We start from the raw sequence: 22648 nt of genomic DNA, 5'->3' as shown, positions 1-22648 counted from the left end.
TGGTTCAGCAAACCGTCCCGAGCTAATCAGTGTTAGCCATGTCTGGCCGCGAGTGACTCTCCAGGATTGTTCTGTAAATAGGTGAGCAATTCAATTCAATTCAATTTTATTTATAACGTCAAATCATAACAAAACAGGACACTGTTTTGTTGTTCAGGACACTTTACAAACTAGGTAAAGACCACACTCTTTGACTTATTTATGATTTACATAGACCCAACAATTCCCCCGTAGAGTACGGGGGCAACGAAAACCTTCCCTATAACAGACAGGAACGTCAGACAGACCCAGCTCTGTGGAGGACGGACATCTGTCTGCACCGGTTGGGGAGGAAGAAAAGGAGAGAGAAAGAGAGAAAAGACGGACAGATGGACAGAGAGAGATAAAGACAGACACAAAGACAGAGATGAGCAATGAAAAAAACTGTCTCAATGGCTAATCTGATGTATATTCATGCCGAAAAAAGATAGGGATACACTTTAAGCTGCAGGTAAAGAAGACAATGAGTGAGACTGAGTAGTTAAGAGATCATCCGATCCCCATTTTTAATCCAATAGTTTACTCATTATCAAATCTGAATCAGCACACAGCAGCAACAATCTGTATTTTAGCTGAAATAGCTGTAACACACTGCCATTTGTCATGTTGACAAAAAGTTGGTGCAATGAAATCAGATGTTTCTAAAGTGTTTATTTTGGCAAGCACCATTCGAAATAGAGCAAATTTGTCATGTGCTTATGTTATGTGATGAAGAATAAAATTATATACCCATGCAAAATTCCCTGTGAAATGTACATACGTATCTTTATTGCAGAAAGGTTAAGTGTTTCTGAAATCTTACTGATTTCTTTTTTTCTTCTTTTTTCCTTTTTCCATTTTCCCTTGTAATGACTTATTGTTCAGTTTTCCCCTCTGTGTTTCTCCCCACTCATGTTTGTTTGTTTCAGTTTTCGGTCTATTTACCAGCATCTTGTAAAAATTTCAAGATCATTATACATAGTAGTCTGGAAATGCTGGGCATGTATGGAGTTACATGATTTCCTCTAAAATCATACATCCGTACAAAATCAAAGTGAGTACAAAACCAAGAAAAGAAGAATAGATACAAATCAAACCAAGAGAAATGAAAGGGAAATGTCTCTGTGCATCCTGATATTGAACTGGAAAAAACGTAACCTCTCGGATTAGATTATAAAGCCTGTTTACACTTTTTCCCACCCTCCACACATTTATTTTAAGGTCTTTTAATGCATCCCTTTTTCATCAGTTCTGTAATTATTGAAAAGGAGCATCTGACTTCCTTTTGTTGTACGAAACAAGAGGAGAAATCCTCAAGTGTCTGTTGACGTGGCGTCACTCCGCTCCTCCTACATGAATCTGTAGTATCTCATATTAGGTCCATGAATGCGTCCTCTCATTTACATCTGGACACAAAGTTGAGGTCTATCCTATCACGCCCTGCTCGTCCGACTCATACAGTGGTGACCCTCATCACTACCTCCCGGTTGGCGGCGGCACTGATCCGAGGGTCGTTGGGCCGCAGTTGACTCAGGATGTGCAAGATGGTGTATCCACAGTGGTGGTTCAGAATAGTTCTTAACCTCCTGCTCTGTCGCCCACCACTGCTGCTGGCCAGACCGTGAGGGTTACCGCGAGAGCCTCGAGCACCGGTCTTGCTCGAACTCAGCGGGTCGCCCAAGTCCTTTGATTTCTCATAGTTCAGTACTTTCCACTGCTGATTGACAGCCTGCCATCGTTTGAAGATACGGTACACCGATGATCCCTCGTGGATGATGAGGCCTGGGCAAAAGGAAGGAGAAAAGTGCATGAATGAATTCTCACGGCTTTACACCAAATATTATTAGGTTACTGGTGCAGTGCCCGTTTGGAGCGGGCCGATTGCTTGGCCCTGGAAAGTGCTGCTTGCGGTTCTCAAAAACCAGTCATGCAATCAACACAGCGCTCCCTTGGGTTCTCAGCAGTATGCCGGCCAAGTGTGAGGACGATTGGATGAACGGTTCTTGAGATATGCGAAGGACAGTCATACATACATACACAGGCAGATTAATTCCTTTATAGTTAAACAGTGCTGCTGCTACAGTGCCACCGATTGGTCAAATGGCACCAAATTTCTCACATTCACTCAGACATCTTATCTACTCATGGCCACCAAATATGGTTGCAATAGCACAATGGGTTCAGGAGATAAGGCAATATCTTTTTGTATTTTAAGCCCAGCTTGCAGCATTTGAGAAAAATTTGAGGGCCAGCTATAGCAAAACTGTAGAGAGCATCAAAAATCTGAAAAAGTCACTTTTCCCAGCCTAGTCCAGAGATGTTATGTACCAAATTTGGTGATGATTGCTCAAAGTTTGTAGGAGGAGTATCAAAGAAACAGATGGTGGAAAAACTATCAAGACAGAAATGAGAAAGAATTAATTTCAGGCCAAGATGTAAAGTTTGTTGTTATAGCGCCACCATATGGCCAAATTGCACCAAATTGAATGCAAAAGCACATCACTGGGTAGATAGGATGAACTAGATAAGCAAATTACACACACGTACAGAAATCCCTTGCTTTATAGTTAGATTATAACTAAATTTAAGGAACAAGACAAGACGCTTCTCTCAGTGATTCAATGACCTGGGACCGGTTTTAAAAAGATATTTCAGACTGGTCTTTGCAGTTAGGCCAGTCTTACAGCAACGGAAAAAAAAGTTAGCCATCTCGCCTCCACTGTGGATAAAGAGCCACATTATTCAGATAAATCTAGATGTCTATCTAAAGTCTGGCTAGCAGTTAGATCAACACCAAAGTCAAAGTCTCTCTATGTAAAACCGGCCCCTGTGCAGAACTATATAAGCGTGTCTAACCCCTCTCTCTCCTGTTTGTCTCAGTATTCACAACCCTGTTCACAGAACAACAAAAAGGTCCAGGACTTGAACCCCAGAGGATGATGATGCCGGATGCTCATTGAATCGATCCTGAGTCTTGCCCCTTGGACGTTCCCAGACCCTAATCATCCCTCCGAACACGACCCTCATCCCTGTCCTTGTATCCTCTGGCTACTTCAAGTCAAGCTAGTTTTGTACGGTACAATGTTGTGGTCTTGTTAGCGATTTGCTTAAAAATCTGCAATCAGTGTCGTAGGTAGAAACTTTCCATCTTGCCTGTAGATGAGAATAGACAGTTGGCAATAATCACAGTGCAGATATCTGATGCCATCTGTTCTCAGTGTTGACTTACACGGGCAACTTACAGTTACACAAGAACAGTCAAATAGGCAAACAGAGTCTATTGTTCTCTGCAACATCATCAAAATGGGCTTTTTTTAATGTCATTGTCATCTCCTACCTATGCACCATCTGCTAATTTAGTTTGGTTTCTGTGTTATTGTGTATGACCTTAACAACCAACAGAATGCGGACTGAATACATGTTTTTTTAGTTTGTCCCTGCATAATGCAACCTATGTTTATTAATATATTTTGTTGTTGTTGCAAGACTTCCTGTTGCATAATGCATCCATTCGTGCCCTGTAACCTAAACCTTACGCTACACCCAACTTTTCATGTGATATTCTTCTACAATTCTTCTATATAATGAACCAGGTTGTGGTTTTTGTGTACATTTTAGATTTGATTCAGACCTTTTGTATATGCTATTTGAGCCCAAAACCCTAAGTTCTGTCAAATCCTGAGAATTTTTAAAGTTTTTTTGCAACTGCCAATGTTGTTGATTTTAAGTGGGAAGCCTCAACAATTCCTCCATGAGCAAACAGCAAGTCGCAAAGGCAACATCAGAAACAACGGCTTGCAAACAGTGGCGTCAAAAACCTTACTGTGGCAAGAAAGTTGGACAGACCGGGAGGATAGAAACCCAGAGAAGCACAGCAACCGTTTGTATGTCAAGCATGAGCAAGCCCCAAGCAAAGCAACTTCCTGTTGATCCAATCAGGAAGTGCCAAAAGTCGCAGTTCTTCAAGTGTCCACTAGGGACGTTTCATATGATGTCTATTTCTCATTGACCCCCATGTTAAACAGGCCATTGTCACAGCATAACTAAACCTATTTAAGGCGCTGTACAAAAAATATTCTAGTATGTTTAGGTGTGGTGATTAGCACTGTCGCCTCACAGCAAGAGGGTTCCTGGTTTGAATCCCAGCCTTGTTTTGGGGCGTTTGGATGTTGTCCCCGTGTCTGCGTGGGCTTTCTCCAGGTTCTCCGGTTTCCTCCCACAGTCCAAAGACATGCAGCTGTTAGGTTCATTGATGACTCTAAACTGCGCGTAGGTGTGAATGTGAGTGTGAATGGTTGTCTGTCTCTGTTTGTCTCTATGTGTCTAGGGTCCTGTCCAGGGTGGACCCCGCCTCATGCCCGATGTCAGATGGGATCAGCTCCTCCTGAACTTTAAACTTACGCATGTTATTAACATCATGAAGGCAAAAAAAACTACCTCCATAGGGTTAGGAAAGGATCATGGATTGGCTTAAAATAAGTCACTACGTCAGCGATGGAACTATGTCATGGATGGAAGTTGGTTGACTTTTGGTTTAACACAGGACACAACATTAGGTGAAATCTAGACGATAACCCAAGATTTGCGAAAGTCTCGCAAGATGGTTTAGGATAGGCATTGACTTTAAATGCTTAGAGGTGGATGTTAAAGTTAAAGTTATGTCTGTGTCATGCTTCTCGTGGTCGGCACAAGGGGATAACAGGGATGGTCCTCCAAAAGTATATAAGGATGGACGTCTCATTCTTCATTCTAGCAATATAGTATTTAATTAATGTTATACAAAATTCAAGGAGCTCTTACATAAACACAATATGATATACAGACATATCGCAAGTATGAGAAATTTGGATCATTATAATATTATACTATATCATAGGATCAATGACTTTTATGTCAAAGTTGCTTCCATGTTGTCTTCATGTTTAAATGTAAAAGGATACAAAGCTTAACGGGTTCAATACCTTCAGCAATCTAAAATCTAAAATGTAAACAAACTGTCTAATTTGACGAGGATTGACCCTGCTGCTAAAATTGATTTATAACACTGCTGTGTGATTGTATGTGTGCACTTTGTCCTTTACCTATGCAGACGATATCCATGAAGCCGTACATGCCATAGCAGATTTGGAAGAGCAGGTCCTGGCGTTGCCACTTGGCCGAGGGGCTGAGGGAGGACCAGATGAGCCAGGAGATGCTGGCGATGAGGAAAAGGGAACCCAGAATAATGGCGGCAATCTGCACCTTCTCTATCACTGTCAGAGAGATGGCCTGCCACTGCAAGGGGAGAAAAACATCTCAATCATCTACTCTGATAGGCAAAAGAGGATTCTTTACTTAGGTACCGACACAACAATATACAAGTAAAAGTCCTGCATTCAAAATCATCTTCAAATTCAGGGTTAATTTATTGCTTTTTTTTTTTTTGCGTCTTTTAAACTGTCCTTTTTTTCAGCACAAACTGTAAACATATTTAGTGCTCATCACGCAAAATATTATGACATCTAATAATATTTACACTTCAACTACTTGTGCAAACATGTACAGCAGAAAATCAATATAAACAATACAAAATACTGTTTGCCAAGTGTTTCTAGTCATAAATCAGAAATAAAAATGAATGATTCATTCATTAATTAGAATGTCTTATAAGTTGTTGCAGCAATTTTCAGGTTGATACAATTTGTTACACAGATTTTGTGCTAAATGTTACCAATTTTTTTACCACTCGGGAATTGATTAAAAACATGGTTGAAAAGCGCTCTAAAATACCACATTAAGGCTGCAGTCGCAAAGTCTGGCAGATCGAGTTGACTCAGTCAAATATCAAATGTTTACAACTCTCACGCCCCTCCCCCTCTACCACCGAGCTCCTCAGCTCCCTCCCATCGAGTGCTCGTCGGTGCGCGTGCACCAGATTCCTGTGAACGCACCCGTCTCTCCTCTCATGTGGCTAACTTACTCATAGATAGCAACTGCTAGCGTCACTGTGCGAGGGGGGATCTGTGGCGTCAGTCAGCTCTCACACAGCTCTGCACTGACAGGATGATACGAGTATGGTCCATCTTCGCAAAACAAAGAGGCTCTAGGTCAGGGGTGGGCAATTCTGCTCCTGGAGAGCCACTGTCCTGCATGTTTTAGGTTTCTCTCTGCTCTAACACACCTGAGTCTAATGATCTGCTCGTTATCAAGCAGCTGAAGCTCATCACAGTTTGATTATTGTTAGACTCAGGTGTGTTAGGGTAGGGAGAAACCTAAAACATGCAGGACAGTGGCCCTCCAGGAGCAGGATTGCCCACCCCTGCTCTAGGTGGAGGTAGAGGCTCATTTTTTTCTAAAACCGGCTGATTTTTGTTGTTTAATCAGAGCATAGTGTCAGTTTTTTTGCAAATATGATCCAAACATTTTTGCAGACTGGAACTTTAAAACACTAAGACCTTGAGGAACATCATAGAAAAATCCATGCTGTGATTTGGTACTAAAACACTTTTTGACATTTGGAGATCTCTGAAAGAAATACATTTTCAGCGATTGAATGGCGAACTCTTTTGTTGTGAACATGAACCACCCCCCCCCCCCCCAATAAAAAGACCCTAAATTATTCAAAATTGAACAAAAGTATTTTCAGACTTCACATTCTTCACATTTCAGATTCAAATCTAAAAAGAAATGATTGAAATGGTGGAAAAACAATATTTGACAGTCCCATACACTGGGACAAAGGGAGACGGAGGGAAGAACTGGGGCTGAGGGGACTTTACATGAAGACCCTTAAAATGATGATTTACTAATATAACAGTTAAAATGATGATTTACTAATATAACAGTTAAAATGATGATTTACTAATATAACAGTTAAAATGATGATTTACTAATATAACAGTTAAAATGATGATTCACTAATATAACAGTTAAAATGATGATTTACTAATATAACAGTTAAAATGATGATTTACTAATATAACAGTTAAAATGATGATTCACTAATATAACAGTTAAAATGATGATTCACTAATATAACAGTTAAAATGATGATTTACTAATATAACAGTTAAAATGATGATTTACTAATATAACAGTTAAAATGACGATTTACTAATATAACAGTTAAAATGATGATTTACTAATATAACAGTTAAAATGATGATTTACTAATATAACAGTTAAAATGATGATTTACTAATATAACAGTTAAAATGATGATTCACTAATATAACAGTTAAAATGATGATTTACTAATATAACAGTTCAAATGATGATTTACTAATATAACAGTTAAAATGATGATTTACTAATATAACAGTTCAGTAAAATGATGATTTACTAATATAACAGTTAAAATGATGATTTACTAATATAACAGTTGAGTAAATGATGATTTACTAATATAACAGTTCAGTTAATGATGATTTACTAATATAACAGTTCAGTTAATGATGATTTACTAATATAACAGTTCAGTAAAATGATGATTTACTAATATAACAGTTGAGTAAAATGATGATTTACTAATATAACAGTTGAGTAAAATGATGATTTACTAATATAACAGTTGAGTAAAATGATGATTTACTAATATAACAGTTCAGTAAATGATGATTTACTAATATAACAGTTCAGTTATCAGTGATACTCTGTTGGCTGTTTAGAACAAATAAACAAGAAAGGTAAGAAGTCAATGATTCCATGTGCAGTAGTTTTTGAATGAGGTGGCCTCTACAAAGTTGTGATTTATAGTGGCATGAGTTGCAAACGGGCAAAAATAAAACAAAAAAACCCACCTTTGTGCCCCCCCCCCCCCCCTCCCTTTCCTGACATCCGATCTGCACCCCTGACTGTGAATATGCGTAGGAAATCCATGCATCCTCTGAATGCTCTATACCAAACATTTTCTTGCCATCGGATGAGCCGTTCATGTTCCAAATGGGCTCATTTTATGTCAACTCTTTATCCATTCTTTTGTCAATTCATTCCTTTTAACTAATTCTTTTAACTGTTAGTTCATTAACTTTAGGCTATTATTTCAACCATTTCTTCTGTATTGCACAAATTATGATGAGGGACAATCGTTTGCAGATGGATGGCTGGATGGAAGTTTTGATGATTTAAAAGATTCAATGTTCTATGAAACGATTCTACTAAACCCGGAAATATTGGTGCTCGTCTGAGACCCAGAAGACCGGAATGGTTGTTATACCAATTTTGTCTCAAAAGATATATGTGAGTCCATGATGAATACACACATTAAAAAAACAAACAAGGACACACACATACGCATACATGGCATCTTCTCAATAGGTTTCAGAGCCATTGGCTGCCTCTGATAAGGAGGGCAGAAGGACAGTGACGCAGAGGGAAAATGTGTCAGCACAATATGGCAAACAGTCCTCACACCGCAGCGACGGCCTGAGATTTGTTCTAGCGAAGAGTGTTGCGTGTGATGCGGCAGCGTTTGTATGTTGTATGTGTTATTATGTAATGTCTTTTTTTTCTTCTCCCATACGATGAAGATCCCCTCTCTCCGATTCATGGATTTCAAAAAGCTTCACAGGACATTACAATGTTGGTTTTACCTGCATGTCAAGACGGGCGTTTAAAATATTCAAATACATCTCGTTTTGGGCATGTTGTCAAGAAACTGATGAGGAGACTTTTGACACTAAACTGAGCTGAGCCATGTTTTTCGGTTCTGTTTGTAAATTTAATGTGCAGCTTGATTCAGATTCATGTGATTGGTTGAAGTATCACGCTCATACTTTCCAACCTGGAGAAAAATAGGGAGGATTTGGAAACCAAAGGCGGGGGTCTGGGGGTCCTACTTTGTTTTCTGCATTCTGGTGACTTTAAAAAAAATGAAAATAACAAAATAATAAGTACTTCAAAAGATGATTTTTTTAATGGTAAATACTTTAAATTTGACTGTTAATTGTCAGCAAAGACTACCGAATAATTCACCCCTCTGGGATAAACTAATATTCATCAGTTTCCATGCGTGCAGACATGTCACTGCAGCAAATATTGTGGGACAAAAACTAAAAGCTGCAGTTATAAACCTGACATCAGAAGCTAACCAACTAAACATTAAGCTTCTGAAATAGTCAATTAAGTTACGCTGCTGTGTTTCTCATATGTAAACGAGCAGAGCGGAGTAGCAGCATTAGAGAATGTAATTAATATTTTCTGCTTAAGTGATATTACCTCAGCCACCTGCAGCCACAAACCATCCACAGATGAACATGCATCACTACTGTGCAGTGCTACAAACAAACAAACATTTTATGATAACAAAAAGGGAAAAAAGGTTTCAAAATGTTTCAGAAATCAGGAGAAATACGGGAGAATTGTAACCGCGGGAGGAAACCGGGAGGAAAGTGGGGAGGGTTGGTAAGTATGATCATGCTTACAACATGCTTTAGGAACCCCTAAATAGTTTTTTCCCTGACATAAATAAAGACATTACCAGCAAGTGTTTGACACACACACATGTCAAAATAAACACTGCGCCCTTGATCCAGAGTATTTAGATCTTTTACTTATGTACAGTACTTGAGTAACTTTACTTTACTTTCCACCACTGCTGTTCAGTTCAAATGAAAGAGTAATAATCAAAGAGAGTGGGAAGCCTTGTTTAGGGCGCACTCACACTGTCCATCCGTACCGTGCCCGGTGCTTTAGGGTTCTTGTCCCCCCCTCCAGCCCCGTTTGTACTCACACTACCTGGGCCTCGGCGAATGCTTCTTGCTGCCTATACGTCATCACGCCGTAACACGTCACACGCATTGATGGACGTCATCGTGATGCGACGCTTTGTTTACAAATCTTTCCACAGACCTCAGAGTTTTTGTGCGTCTTGTCGACTGTTTTTGAATATTTTCATCCGACCACGTGCGCACGCTCGTGCTCTTACATGTGCAAATGTGCTTTACAAAAGCCCATCTCTCCCAAACGGGCCGTGGCCGGCAACCTAGGCGCAGTACGGTTGCACTCACACTGGTCAAACGAACTAGACTTTAGCCGTGGAACCTGTTTGGACACGGTACGGATGGACAGTGTGAGTGTGCCCTTAGTTTGTCTTTGTGTTAAAGCTGTGTTCTGTTGCCAGGATCTTGACCTGGGCCAGGAAACACAACCACATGACACCGATACTGGCTCCCTGTTGTTTTAGGATTGATTTTAGGATTTTATTGATTACTTAGAAAAATCTCTTTAGTTCTGTTTTTTGTTTTTTTTAATTTTAAAATGTTTTATCTGTGTTCTGTTTCTGCTGGCAAATCTGAAACTCCACCGGTGAGTTTGAGCTGCAGATTCCCTTCATGTTACCTGCAGAGGGTTCTTGGTGCTGATGGCCAGGACCTGGTACTTGAAGTAGCAGAGCTCGCAGCTCCAGGATCCTCTCTCGCTGATCCAGCGGATGAGGCAGGGCTGATGGGTGCAGCGCACTGAGCCGTCACAGCGGCATGGGCTCAACAGCTCACCCTGCAGGACAGACGGGGAAAAACACAGCATGAGGAGTTTAGTGCAACACAAATATTATGTAGTCATTTTCAAAAAGTGCCTTGTGATCTAAATTCTTGCTAGTGATATTTAAGGATCTTGTTTATTTAGAGACCTGCGAATAATAAGACAAACAAATATTCTAAGTATAATATTCTATATTCTTAAGTATAAGAAATTGCGTTTAGGGAATTTATGTAGAGACTTGAATGATTAAGTTAGAGTTGAAAAGAAAATCGTCTTGTGAGCTGAAAATGCAGGAAATGATTATATTATTATAACACAAACGGAGTCCCCATGCATCATTTCTACACTGATTAGCTGTGAGTTCTGAACTTTATATGATACATTTAATTTTACTGCAGTAATAAGTTCCACATGTATCGTGTTTCTCAAAACGACCATATTGGTTTCCTGGAAAAAATGCTCCTTTATGACCGTTGGTGGACATGAAAGCATCTTAAAGCATCTCCTTTTAATGTAATAAATCTCTCAGGCGGCTGTCATAAAATATAAAAACAAGGTGAGAATAAAAAATAGGACACCGAAAAAAAACTCTCCTACTCTCCTTTCAGCCAGTATAAAAAATACACCCTCCGCCTTTTCTGATCAGCTTTTTTCTGATGATTTCCGTGCAGCCTCTAAGAAGCAGGTCAGTGTCTCTTCAGCACCACATCGCTCCTGAAGCCTGTTGGCATACTCTCCACATTAAGGATGACCACATTCAGGCTGCCACCACCGTTCAGAGTCAAACATCCATTTTGTCAGAGGGTTTTAAATGTGACGGCATGTTTTGCTTCAGACGTCAGCAAAGTTCTCGTTCCACTTAATCAAAAGCCAAAGACCTAAAACCCCAATGCGTCACAAGCTTTCAAAACAACAGTGTGGGGAAAGAAACATCAGTGCGGGTAAATCTTGATGCAAAACAGCACCCTATAGTTGGCACAAAGGGGCATGTTAGTGTAACAACAGCAGGGAGTGTTGGGGCTCCGAGGGGCAGACAGGTGGAGGAGAGACGAGCTGCTGAAGCCTGAAGAAGATTCACACAAACTCTGAGTGAACTCACAGCAAACATCAAACGTGCATCTTGACTGTTGGGTACAGTAAGTGGGAGAGGCTGCGATTTTAAAACACATTTAAGGGGAATTTTGGTGTTTTTTAACCTGCATTTCCACATACAATTCAGTTTAAATGACTAAAATTCATCCAGTATTGAGTGCGAGTGCTGCAGCATGGCCGCTATGAACCGGGCTGCAATGTGACCAAACGGGGCACCTGCACAATGACAATATACATCCACCAAAAATGCATATTGCTGCCACTGACTCACTGGATCAGATTGTTATCAGAAGTGTCTAACTGTATTATGGAAAGGTGGAGAAGTTGCTGAAATTCCCCTTTCAACATGTTCTCATCAACAGCTATGGACAAGTTATGGACAGAAATTCGTACCGACAAACACGTAGATGGTCTGCAGGGTCGTACCGGAAGGTCAAACGTGCGGAACCGGAAGTGCCACAACACACAAAAAAATTATGATTTTTGCCAACAAATGACGACGGTTAGGGTTAGCCATGAAAGACACTAGGTTAGGATTAGAAAACAACTGTAACGGACCGGATTTCGACCATGAAAAATCGAAACCGGAAGTGCAGCAACACACATAAAAAACGGTTTTATCTTACGAAAGGTGACGTTTAGAGTTTGGCATGAAAAATACTTGGTAAGGATTAGAAAAAGGCTGTGGATTGGTTATGGCCAGGAATTAAAACCCTGCTCCCCTGCGTTTTACATTTCAACTATCCCCCCTGACCTGCCCCCCTACGTAGCGACTTGTCTTATACTATGTCACATGCTTTCACTATGGGGAATACACACTATAACTACTATAGTTATACACACAAATTCCTGCACAATACTTGTTCATTGTTCTATGTACGAAGGCTCCACGAGAACAGCCTGCCCCTTTAACTGTTTGTAAACTGGACTATGGATCAAATGTCTTGATGGAAATATTAACGTATTCTCATCAACAGGTTCGTATATGTTAAGAAATATGACAAATATGACCAATTCTGGTCACTGTGAAAAGTTTAAGCAACAAAAGGTGAGAGTATAGGCATCAAAATGACTTGGTTGGGATAAGAAAAAATGTGTTGTGGTTAGGCTTAATACTTCAAGGACACAACCCTCCGGTGAAAGTCATGTGTTTTGGTCCTCCCTCCACAGCTCCCTACACACACCTCATTTTAATATGTAGAATACACACAAAATGAATACGTGGAATACAAACGAATTGCAGTGCATTACTTTTCGTACTTTAAAAACCTGCACATTTACAGCTCGCCTGCCACAATAATCACATTCAATTCTCAAAATATTGTATAAGAAGGCCCCAAATGTTTTCAAAAAGTGACTGTTTACTTTTATCATGCAAATTATCTAAGTGATAATGAACTTTGGTTTACCAACAACATCTTTCTTAAGTGTATGATGTTTATCAGGGTGTCGACCTAGAATGAAAAGCTTTGGGTGCATAGACTGTATAATAGAGATGGATGTAACCAATGTGACGTCAACCGTTGGTCTGCGGACTGACGTTTTAAAACCAAGAGATTGCATTTTTGCCGTTACCATTTTGGTTTCTGAAACTGGATGTAGCCATATTTGGACAAAAGGGCAATTCCAATGACGCTGTGCTAAGATAAATGCTAAACAGGGAAACTGACAGATTTTCAAACCGCTGATGCGACTCATCCGGTGGACTATTGCTGCCGGCTGAGCCCAGAGCCCCGGTCACTGGCGCTGTTCACTGCAGTGACACGGAACCGGTTGAAAATCACCAGTTTCCCCTAAGTTACCAGCTAACATTTGCTAGGGTTAGCTTTGTTAGCAAAGTGTAACCTAACACTGATCAAACAATGATCTCGGATGAAGGGAAAACACTGTGAGAGGGTCAAAGTCCTCAGAACTTAAAACAGACACACCCGAAAACAAGTTCATGACTAGTTTAATGCGCACAGTGTCGGGTATATGTATCGCTGAGCCTCTATCCTGTTGCTAGCAGGGTGACCTGTCAATCACAGAGTAGCCCCGCCCTAAAGCATCCCCTGCGCTATGGTCTATCGAGTGATGAAGTCCTGCCCCTTCCGCTAGACCCCCACGGGACCTCTGAGATCGTAAAAAACTGAATTGGTCTCAATGCATATGATTTATTTATTTGCTGGTCCCAGTCGTTATGTGCCCCGAATTAGAAATATGTTGTTTGTCGATTTAAATTATCCTTTATCATGTCAAGAGTTTGACCGTTTATTGTGCAATTGTTCAGTTTAAGGCTGTAGAGAAAACACAATGACAAAGATTACATGTCATGTTGCGTATGTGACGTCACGTCATCGCTCTTTCTGACAGCTGAAGTAAAACTCTCCACATGCCCCGACTTGTGATGGTGTTCACCCCTTTCGGTGCTATTATCCTCCCCTTTGAAAAAAGCGGTGAGGTGGAGCAGAGATATCTCTATGTCTGTACCAGAGTACGGCCGGGTGGTGACGGATATCATTCATGTCGAGAGGAGCAAAGAGTTGTAGTTCACAAGGAGACCTCACACAAAAAACTACCATTATCAAACTTCTTCCTGATAAATCTTTTTTTTTCTTTGCATGAAAAATTATCCTTAATAACCACAAATAACATATGGGAAATTCAGGCACTATTCAAACGGAAATACAAAGCCACTCTGTTTGACTCTAAATGGACCATCATTGACTAAATGAACATCATGTTGTATTGAAGAAGACTTGAAACTACAGATTTAGACCATAAACTTATTAGGAAAATGTTTACTCATAATAATAATAATAATAATAATACGTAATAAATAAAGAGAGAAGTTTAGGGCTCATTTTCTTATTGACTTCTATACAAACTGACTTCTTGTTGGAGCCAGTGGAGTCGGCCCCTGCTGGACATTAGAGAGAATGCAGCTTAAGGCTTCACTTTTCAGACCCTGGAAGCTTCGTCCATCTTTATTCTACAGTCTGAGGTCAAGTGTTGAATGTAAGCCCAGTTTATTGTTCAGTTTGTATAAATTCCCTCCAGAACTCTTTCCCCTCATCACATTCTCAACATTCACAATGAATAAAAGGTCTCTTCCTCCTACACTGGCCCTGTGTGTGTTACTAAATGTCAGTGCTCATCAAAATCTCTCTTTTACAAATGGTGACTCAGAGTACATTTATAGTTACTTGCCAGAGAATAACCAATTTAATCAATCTAGATTTTATGAGAGAACTGCGTTGACACAAATAACGCTTATATATTATTTTCTTTCTGTCCGTCCGCACTCTGTCAGTCCCCCATCTGGCTCGTTTGACCTTCCCACTTATAATAAAAGACTTCAAGTGTTCCACTGCATAAAAGATTTGGGGTTTTGGCAGATGAGCCACATGCCACTCATAAACTTTAAAATAACTTGCCCGTTGACATTATAAAGATAACACAGAGAAGGTCACGAGTATAGGAAAAACTAAATAAAAACCATATGAAATCAAACATTTCTAAAATGTCAAGCTGTCGTTGGAAAGTGTGTGTGGTTGTGTGTGTGTGTGTGTGTATGAGGAGACATTTCCAGGCTTGTATGAGGACGTTAATGTCACGATCAACTAGAACAAAATAAAAATAAAGACCTTTAAAAGCTATGATTGGGATTTTAAACTGTGAATAGAAACTGTTTAAGCAGAAAATATCAGAGTTAATTTTAATTTGTGTCTCATCTAAAGCCAAGATCATTGAAAAATAATGATTAATCTCACATGAGTGACATATTCTCTGTGTCATTTTTGGACGGGTTGTTTTGTAACGCCAGGCGACATCCTTTTTCAACCTTTACCAAACGTCCCATTTTGACGTCCGTGGGACCTCCGTGTAAGGGATATTTATAGACCAAAAGTGGTCGTTTGCGGACATCTTTTCAACATCAAATTTAGACTCATTTTAGAATACTTCTATTACAAAAATAACATGGCTGCCATTATGCCCCTCCGACCACCACCTCAAACATAGAGCATTCAGAGGAGGCAAGGTGAGTGAAGTGTCTTGCCCAAGGAAGGAACGATCATGGCAGAAGGCAGGGCGGGGATCAAACCCCAAACCCGCTCTACCACGTGAGCCACAGCCCAGCAACAGAAGCTACAGCAACAGATGTTTGCCTCTAGCAGAGGCGCTAACATTAGCTTGTTGCTCCTGACCTGCATTTTCTGGCTCGGCAGTATTTGAGTGTCAGAGAGTTCTGTCATAATAAGGTGGATAGGCTGCCATGAAATTATTTTCCACAAATTGCATTTCCAAATGAAAAAAATAAATGAAACAGAAAAACAGGAAAATGTAAGATAACAACAAAAAAAAACACATCATGTACATTTCCTGCACCTGTCATAGACGTCCAAATGACGTCCAAAAAATGTGCAGGTTCAAAGGTCAAATGATGAACGTCAATATGACATCATAGTTGGGCCATGGTTGGACGTCCAAATAGTGGAGCTAGTTTGGACGCCTAATAGATGACCAGAATTGGTCATGGGCCAACAAACCCAGTATGGACTTGTTCAGTGGGATAAGGCACATGTCAGAAAGGGGTTTTCTCTGTAAAAGCGTCCAATCATCACTATTGAGTAATGAAATGTGTTCTAATGTAAAAAACCCCGGTTATGTTTCATTCAAAGTGTCTCCTGAATTCACCCCAAAGTAAGGTTCACGATTGAAACTGTTTGATGTTCACACACATCGATCGTGCAGCTCACAGATCACAGGATGTACATTTAGATTCGGGGGTGAAACCAAACTGAAAGTGTGGAACATGTTTTTGATGTATTGAAGTAAAAATAATAAATGAACATACAGTATACTTGCTTTAAGGTGAAAACTTTGAGTCTCCAGAACAACCTGCAGGAAGTCAAAGCTTGTTTTTGGCAGTGAAAACTGTGTTTTTTTTGTTTCATTAGTACAAAAACAATTACAACACAGCAGTTTGTCATTCTACAGGATGTTATGTGTTGGACTCTTTCAGTGAAGTCAAGTTTTGTCAAAGTAAAGAGTATTTGAAACCGCTTTCTATCAAAATTGGCCAAAATGTAGAGTGTCAAAGTGTTCTTATCAACAGGTTTGTATGATATCTTACGAAATACGACGTTCTATTTAACACCGTGAAACTGCAACCAGAAGAGGACAGCAATGGTTACGATTAGGAAACAAAAGGTGGCGATTAAGGTTAGGCAGCAAAACGACTTGGATGGGATTAGAAAAAGGCTGTGTTTTGGCTTAGTAGGCTACTCGAGTTAGTATAAGTATCGGGACAGGAACACCAGTTCCCCAAGTGGGCGTCCTGTGTTTTTGGGACCCATCCACCAGCCTGACCCTGCTCCCTACGCAGAGTTTAGCGCTCTTATACTACGTCACCTGATGACTGAATTCTACAGTAATAAATATGTTAATTACACATGTAATACAGTGTGTTTCGCATTTACAAGTCATGTCACATTTATAATTCAAATGCCATTTTCTAACTATTTGAAAATGCAAATTAATTTTCATTTTCAAGTTTACAAAATTTTCATAAAGAGCAGCGATTTTCCGGGAGCTGTTCCATTAATCATGGATAAGAGAGACCACATTTAAGAAGGGATTTTCTCTGCAAAACATAAAATTGTACCAGAATCAGAATTTTTTTGTTTTTTTTTACAGTAATACTTTCATATCAAAGATGCTGTGGTGCAAAAAAAGCAGAAAAAAAAGCTGTGAAATCGAACTGGATCAAATGAAATTAATCAAATCCAAAAGCAATTAACTAAACACACACACACATATATTAAATCTGTGCAATGGGACTTCTCTATTTGCACGTTTCTTGCATTTGAGAGTCGATCTGAACACCTGAAGGCAACAAACAGATTAAATAAACAAAGCACAACAGACATTAAAGGTCACATCTGGATAAACAAATAAAACATGTGGGGTTATACTGTGTTTGAGCAACTGTAAAGCAGCTTCACTCTTCATGTTAATCTACTCAATTTTAAAGGTTAAGGCTGAAGTTTTTAGATATTTTTGTTACTGCCGACAAATCCTTCGAAACCACCAAAACAACAATGTGGCTCCCACTGAAGACTCACAAATGTACAGTTTCATTCTTTTAAAAGAGCTCAATCGTTTCCTTAAACAGCTGGTCACGGTAGTTTTTGGCTAATGTCAATCCAACAGGAGAATTTGTTGAGGACTATTTTAAGCTGCGGATGAATCCCCGTTTGGTGCTCTAGTGAGTATTTGCGACCCGTCCTTGTCTCAACTCGTCACATACGGCAGTTTTGTCAGGACTCTTTGCGTCTCTTTGCGAATGTGTTTTATTATAACGTCACTCCCACAGAATGTATATAAAGTCAGGCAGACAGCAGCTCTGGGGACGGACTGGGGAGCTTTATTCAGCAGCCATAGACTGTATGAAAAATTGAAGTAGTATACCCGTCAAGGTCTGTTCTATCAACTTGATAGATCCAATCGTTCTTGCCTACGGACTTTGACTCCTCCTCATTTCCTCTGACCAAAAAAGGGCATGTATGTGACGTTGGGGGGAGGGAGATACGTCCATCTGGGTGACGTTTACCTCCGGGGAGAAGTGAGGGCCAGAGGCTAGCTGTCACTTAAAAGGCCACGCCCCTAATTATTCATAATCTTTAACCTCCAATAAAATAAAAACTAGCCTGGTATAAATAAATCAACCCCCTCATTGTTGTCATGGAGATAGGACCTAAACATACAGACTAGAATGTTTGTTACCAGGCCTTAAACAGGTTTAATGATGCTGTGTTAACATGGGGGTCAATGAGAAACTTCTCTATTATGAAACCTGCCCCTAGTGGACACTCAGAGAACTGCAGTTTTTCCTTATTGGATCAACCAGGAAGTCACTGTGGTGGGGGCTTGGTAGAATCTCAGTTACAGCCAAGTGCAAGCCACCGCTTCAGAGGTCTGGTCGTTTCGTCTAGATTGTAAACCAAGATTAGTGAAGGTCTTGCTAAATGGTTAAGGTTCAGGCTGTTCTCATGCATTTTCCATACATATACCAGCGAAAAGCAATGCTCTGTAATTCCTGTGTCTTCCGCGTATTGAAAGCAGGAATCTGTGTTTAACAATCACCTGAATGAGAGGGCTTTGATTCTCGTTGACATTCATGTCCTGGATGTACTAAACCAAACCGCAACCTTTTTCCTGATCCTATCCAAGTGGTTTTCATGCCTAACCCTAACAGTCGCCGTTTGTAGGACAAAACAGGTCACACATCAGAGGTTTTGGTGACTTAGATTCGTGTTCTACTTCCGACCCGTAACCGTCTTGCAGTTAGCTTTCGTTCACAGTTTTGTAAGATGCTCATATGAATTTGTGTGCAGAACTTTTCATATGGTATCCTACGAACCTGTTCATGAGAATACGTTGCCAGGTTAGGCATTGAACTCGAATGATGGCGGTCAGTACGGGTAGTTGTTAATGCAAGGGTGTTTGGGAGCAAATCTAGGGTTACCATCTTGACACGACCGCTGGCCCTCCAGGGTTAAAGGTTATATGACGTCACTTACAGGCGACGAAAGAACCATGTTGTTGAAGAAAATTACGTATTCCCCGGGTTTGAAAAATTGTTGGAAATATTTTGGATACTATAAGTACACAAATAAACAAAATACATAACATAGGTATAGTCGCTTATGGACATTTTAAAATGAAAATGTGAGATATTGTACATTTAAGTAACATTTTTATGTAGTATTGCTACTTTTACGTCTTAAGATCTGAATACTTCTTCCACCAGTGGTTGAGACATCAGATCAGAAAACGCCTCTGCTGTTGCATGAACCAACTGTGGACTTCTATCTATTCATCTTTGTTTTTGCTTACGGTAAGAAAACACGGCTCCAACAAACATAAAGACTGCACCCGAACACACACACACTCCTCCTGCTCGGGTGATCTGGCGTGGGTTTGTCCCTCGAGGCCACTTCGCAGAGCGTGAAGGTGTTAATTTAGTGTGTCACTTGACTATGACGAAGAAAAAAATTGGTCTTCCTCCTCAGCTGTAACCTTTAGACAAAAAAAACCCTGAAAAACATCAGTGTGGAAGCGCCGCCCTGGGCTGCAGACTGCGTGTCACTGTGGAAACACACCACTGGGCATTGCGAGTGAAAAAGAGCAGGCAGAGGTGATCGGCACACACCTCCACCTCACTCCAACACGCCCGTATCTCACGCCCCGGCCCCTCGGGCAGGCTCTGGCGGCCGCTTCTGTCAATCCAGACCCTATACTGTACGATGATACACTCTGACACCTTTGACAGACAGTTAATAAGGATTCACACTCAACGTAGCCCAGAGAGCGAGGTGATTATGTGTGTAGGTAATTGGCCCGCTGACAGCGACATGATCCTGGCCCCCGTTGTGACCTCCTTGAATAATGAAATAACAATAAAATGGCAAACGTGAAGCCCCCACCCACCCTGCACCCATATAAGACACTTTGAGTGCAGAGCTGATGTAGTAGTGTATAGTCTCAGGGTTCTCCTCTCATCGCTTTGTTTAGCCTGCTCTTTGTCTGTAGCTAAAAGAGGCAGCTCAGAGCCATGTTGCACGATGAGTCACCTTGCCGGAGAGCCCAAAGCCCTAAACATCAACCATTTATTATTACAGGAGGATCTTTGAGTGGGCAAGACAGCAACCTGGGGTTGATCCCATGTCTGTCTGCAACATCTTTGTATCCAAAACAAGCCTGAACTGATTTATTCTCTCTCAAGTTTACTATGCCTCACAATGGAAACTGTAAGGCAGATGTCATAAATTAGCACATGGGCTGTAATAACACTATCCGCCTATCTTAGAGAAGTGACTAAATGGTAATATCCATCTGTGCTCCTACAGGATTTACAGTGTTTCTAATCATCTCAGGCTTCAGGACTACCTGCTGAGCCTGGCGGCACAGGTTTCTGCACATCTGGTGAGATCGACATTTGGCCGCAGACCAAAAAGAGAAGCACTACTTATTGTTTTGTTTGGGGGAGAGAAGAAAAAAGCACCGGAGAGAGAGAGAGAGAGAGAGAGAGGATAGAGAGAAAAGAATAGAACACACACAAGCAAAAAAGGATGACAAATTCATTCAACTTGTCATCTCTCGTCAGAGTCAACACCATTGTGTGGCCGGGAGCAGCGATCGTCACAGGATCAATAGTTGATCACCGTGTTCTGTGACACATGCCGACGACGAGGAGGAAGGAGGGGACAGTTTATTTTACATTAACAAAATGTTTGTGACTCATGCATATTCAGTCCCTCTCTATTTGTCATCCTGCAGCCCTAATTGGCTAACTTTCTTTGTTGCTATGCTGGCCGGATTTCAGATGTGTGGGAACAGCTGCCTCTCCACCACAGTGATTAGCTTAGCTATGAAAACAGTGTTATTTAGATAACCACATCACTAAGCAATCAGTAGGAGAGAAAAAAAGGGACAGCATTTGCCTCTAAATTAAGGGTTTGGAGATTTGGAGTGGTGTCTGAGCTGTGCAGATTTAAAGCCCTGTGAAGCACATTTGTGATTAGTGGGGAAGATTTGGTTATTTTGCAGTGTTGGCTTCATCCTAGATTGTTTTTTTTCTTTCAAAGGAGGTATCTGAGTGGGTGGGAGGGAGAGAGATAGAGATAGAGAGAGAGAGAGAGAGAGAGAGAGAGAGAGAGAGAGAGAGAGAGAGATGTAGGACAGGATGGTTGTAGTAGCCCCACTGAAACAGAGACTCTGTGATTTGCTACCCCCCCCCCCCCCCCCCCCCAAAAAAAAGAAAAAATCAAAATGGCAGATTACACTAAAAGAAAATGCCAACTTCCTCCAATAAAATCCTGCATGCATGCACATTTAACAGCACAGAAACAACCTGATCCAGTAAGGAAGCATCGCCTGCTGCATGCATGCATGTGTCTACCTGCTCTGGGCCTTGGAAACAGATCCGGCACTGGGGGGTCCGCAGGCTGCTGGCGGTGCTGGCCAGAGACACCGCGTCCAGGCCCACTTGCAGCTTGGGCTCCTTGTCCTCAAACGCCAGGCTCCGGGGCCGCGGGTCGCTGCCGTAGTACTCCTCCTCGTCATCCCGGGAATGGCAGTCGACGAAAGGCGGCCAACCGCAGCCGCCCATCCCCAGACCTCGCATGGCGGTGGCGGTGGTGGTGGAGCGTCTCTCTGTGTCTGAGCCGGACTGTCTCGAATCGGATCGCATAAACACCAGGACTTTCAGTTCATTAAAAAACATGCGGATCCGATATTTGAACATGTTTGGCTACATCAAGAATCCGCCAGGCTGAAATAATAAATGTGTTTGTGTCTCTTCTCTTCTCCCTGGTTATTGTAATTACTATTATTATTATTATTATTATTATGATTCATACACCCTATATGTTCATTCTTATCGTGGTATTTTCATTAATACCACAAATGAATTGGAAATCCAGAGAAATAGGAGGCCCCACTGATGGCATGTGTGTGTCTAAGCCAATGCGGATGAAAGATTTTCCCTTTCAGCTTGGCCGACACACTCTTTCAATATTCATTACTCAAACAACTCAGCTGTCTATAGATGCATCTAGCCACCGTCCGCACCCCTGCACAAACAAACAAACACAACCCTACAGCTTCTGGTTTCCACGGTCCATTTTTGCTTCAGAGACACCTTTTTTCTTTTGTTTTTCTACATGCACCGGGCTTGCAGCAGCAGCAGCAGCAGCAGCAGCACACAGAAAAAAATCAAATAGCCTACATGTTTTGCTACCCAAAGCAGAAGACCGCGAGAGAGTGGACGAGTGGAAGAGAGAGCAACACAGAGCCGGGAAACAGAAGATGATGGGATGCAAAATACAACGACCTGCCATCCACACAGTCACATCTGGGACTCTTGTCGAGAATCATAATCCAACAAAAACAAAATGAGAGATGAAATGGAAGTTTGATTATAATATCTCTGCTTTTTTTTAATTGCCCCTCACTGTAGCATCCCGAGCGTCAGATCATGGTCCATTTTTTTCTCCCCCCCTCTCTCTCTCACTCTTTCTCTCTTTCTCTCTAT

At 41.0% G+C, this 22648-nt stretch overlaps 1 protein-coding gene across 1 annotated transcript; it reads right to left on the bottom strand.

Moving 5' to 3' along the window:
- Positions 1–1471: 1471 nt before the first annotated feature.
- On the bottom strand, positions 1472–21878 carry marchf9 (membrane-associated ring finger (C3HC4) 9; the record flags this gene model as incomplete). The annotated part of the gene is made up of 4 exons (XM_083920227.1): positions 21515–21878; positions 10336–10491; positions 5100–5292; positions 1472–1800 (listed from the first exon to the last, which is right to left on the bottom strand). The coding sequence occupies exons 1-4, from the start codon at positions 21857–21859 to the stop codon at positions 1472–1474; spliced, it is 1023 nt and encodes a 340-aa protein (XP_083776353.1). The 5' UTR covers positions 21860–21878.
- Between the last annotated feature and the right edge of the window lie 770 nt (positions 21879–22648).

This window comes from Echiichthys vipera, assembly GCF_963691815.1.
Source record: "Echiichthys vipera genome assembly, chromosome: 9".
Lineage (NCBI taxonomy): Eukaryota > Metazoa > Chordata > Actinopteri > Perciformes > Trachinidae > Echiichthys > Echiichthys vipera.
This window is presented reverse-complemented; position numbering and strand designations above follow the sequence as displayed.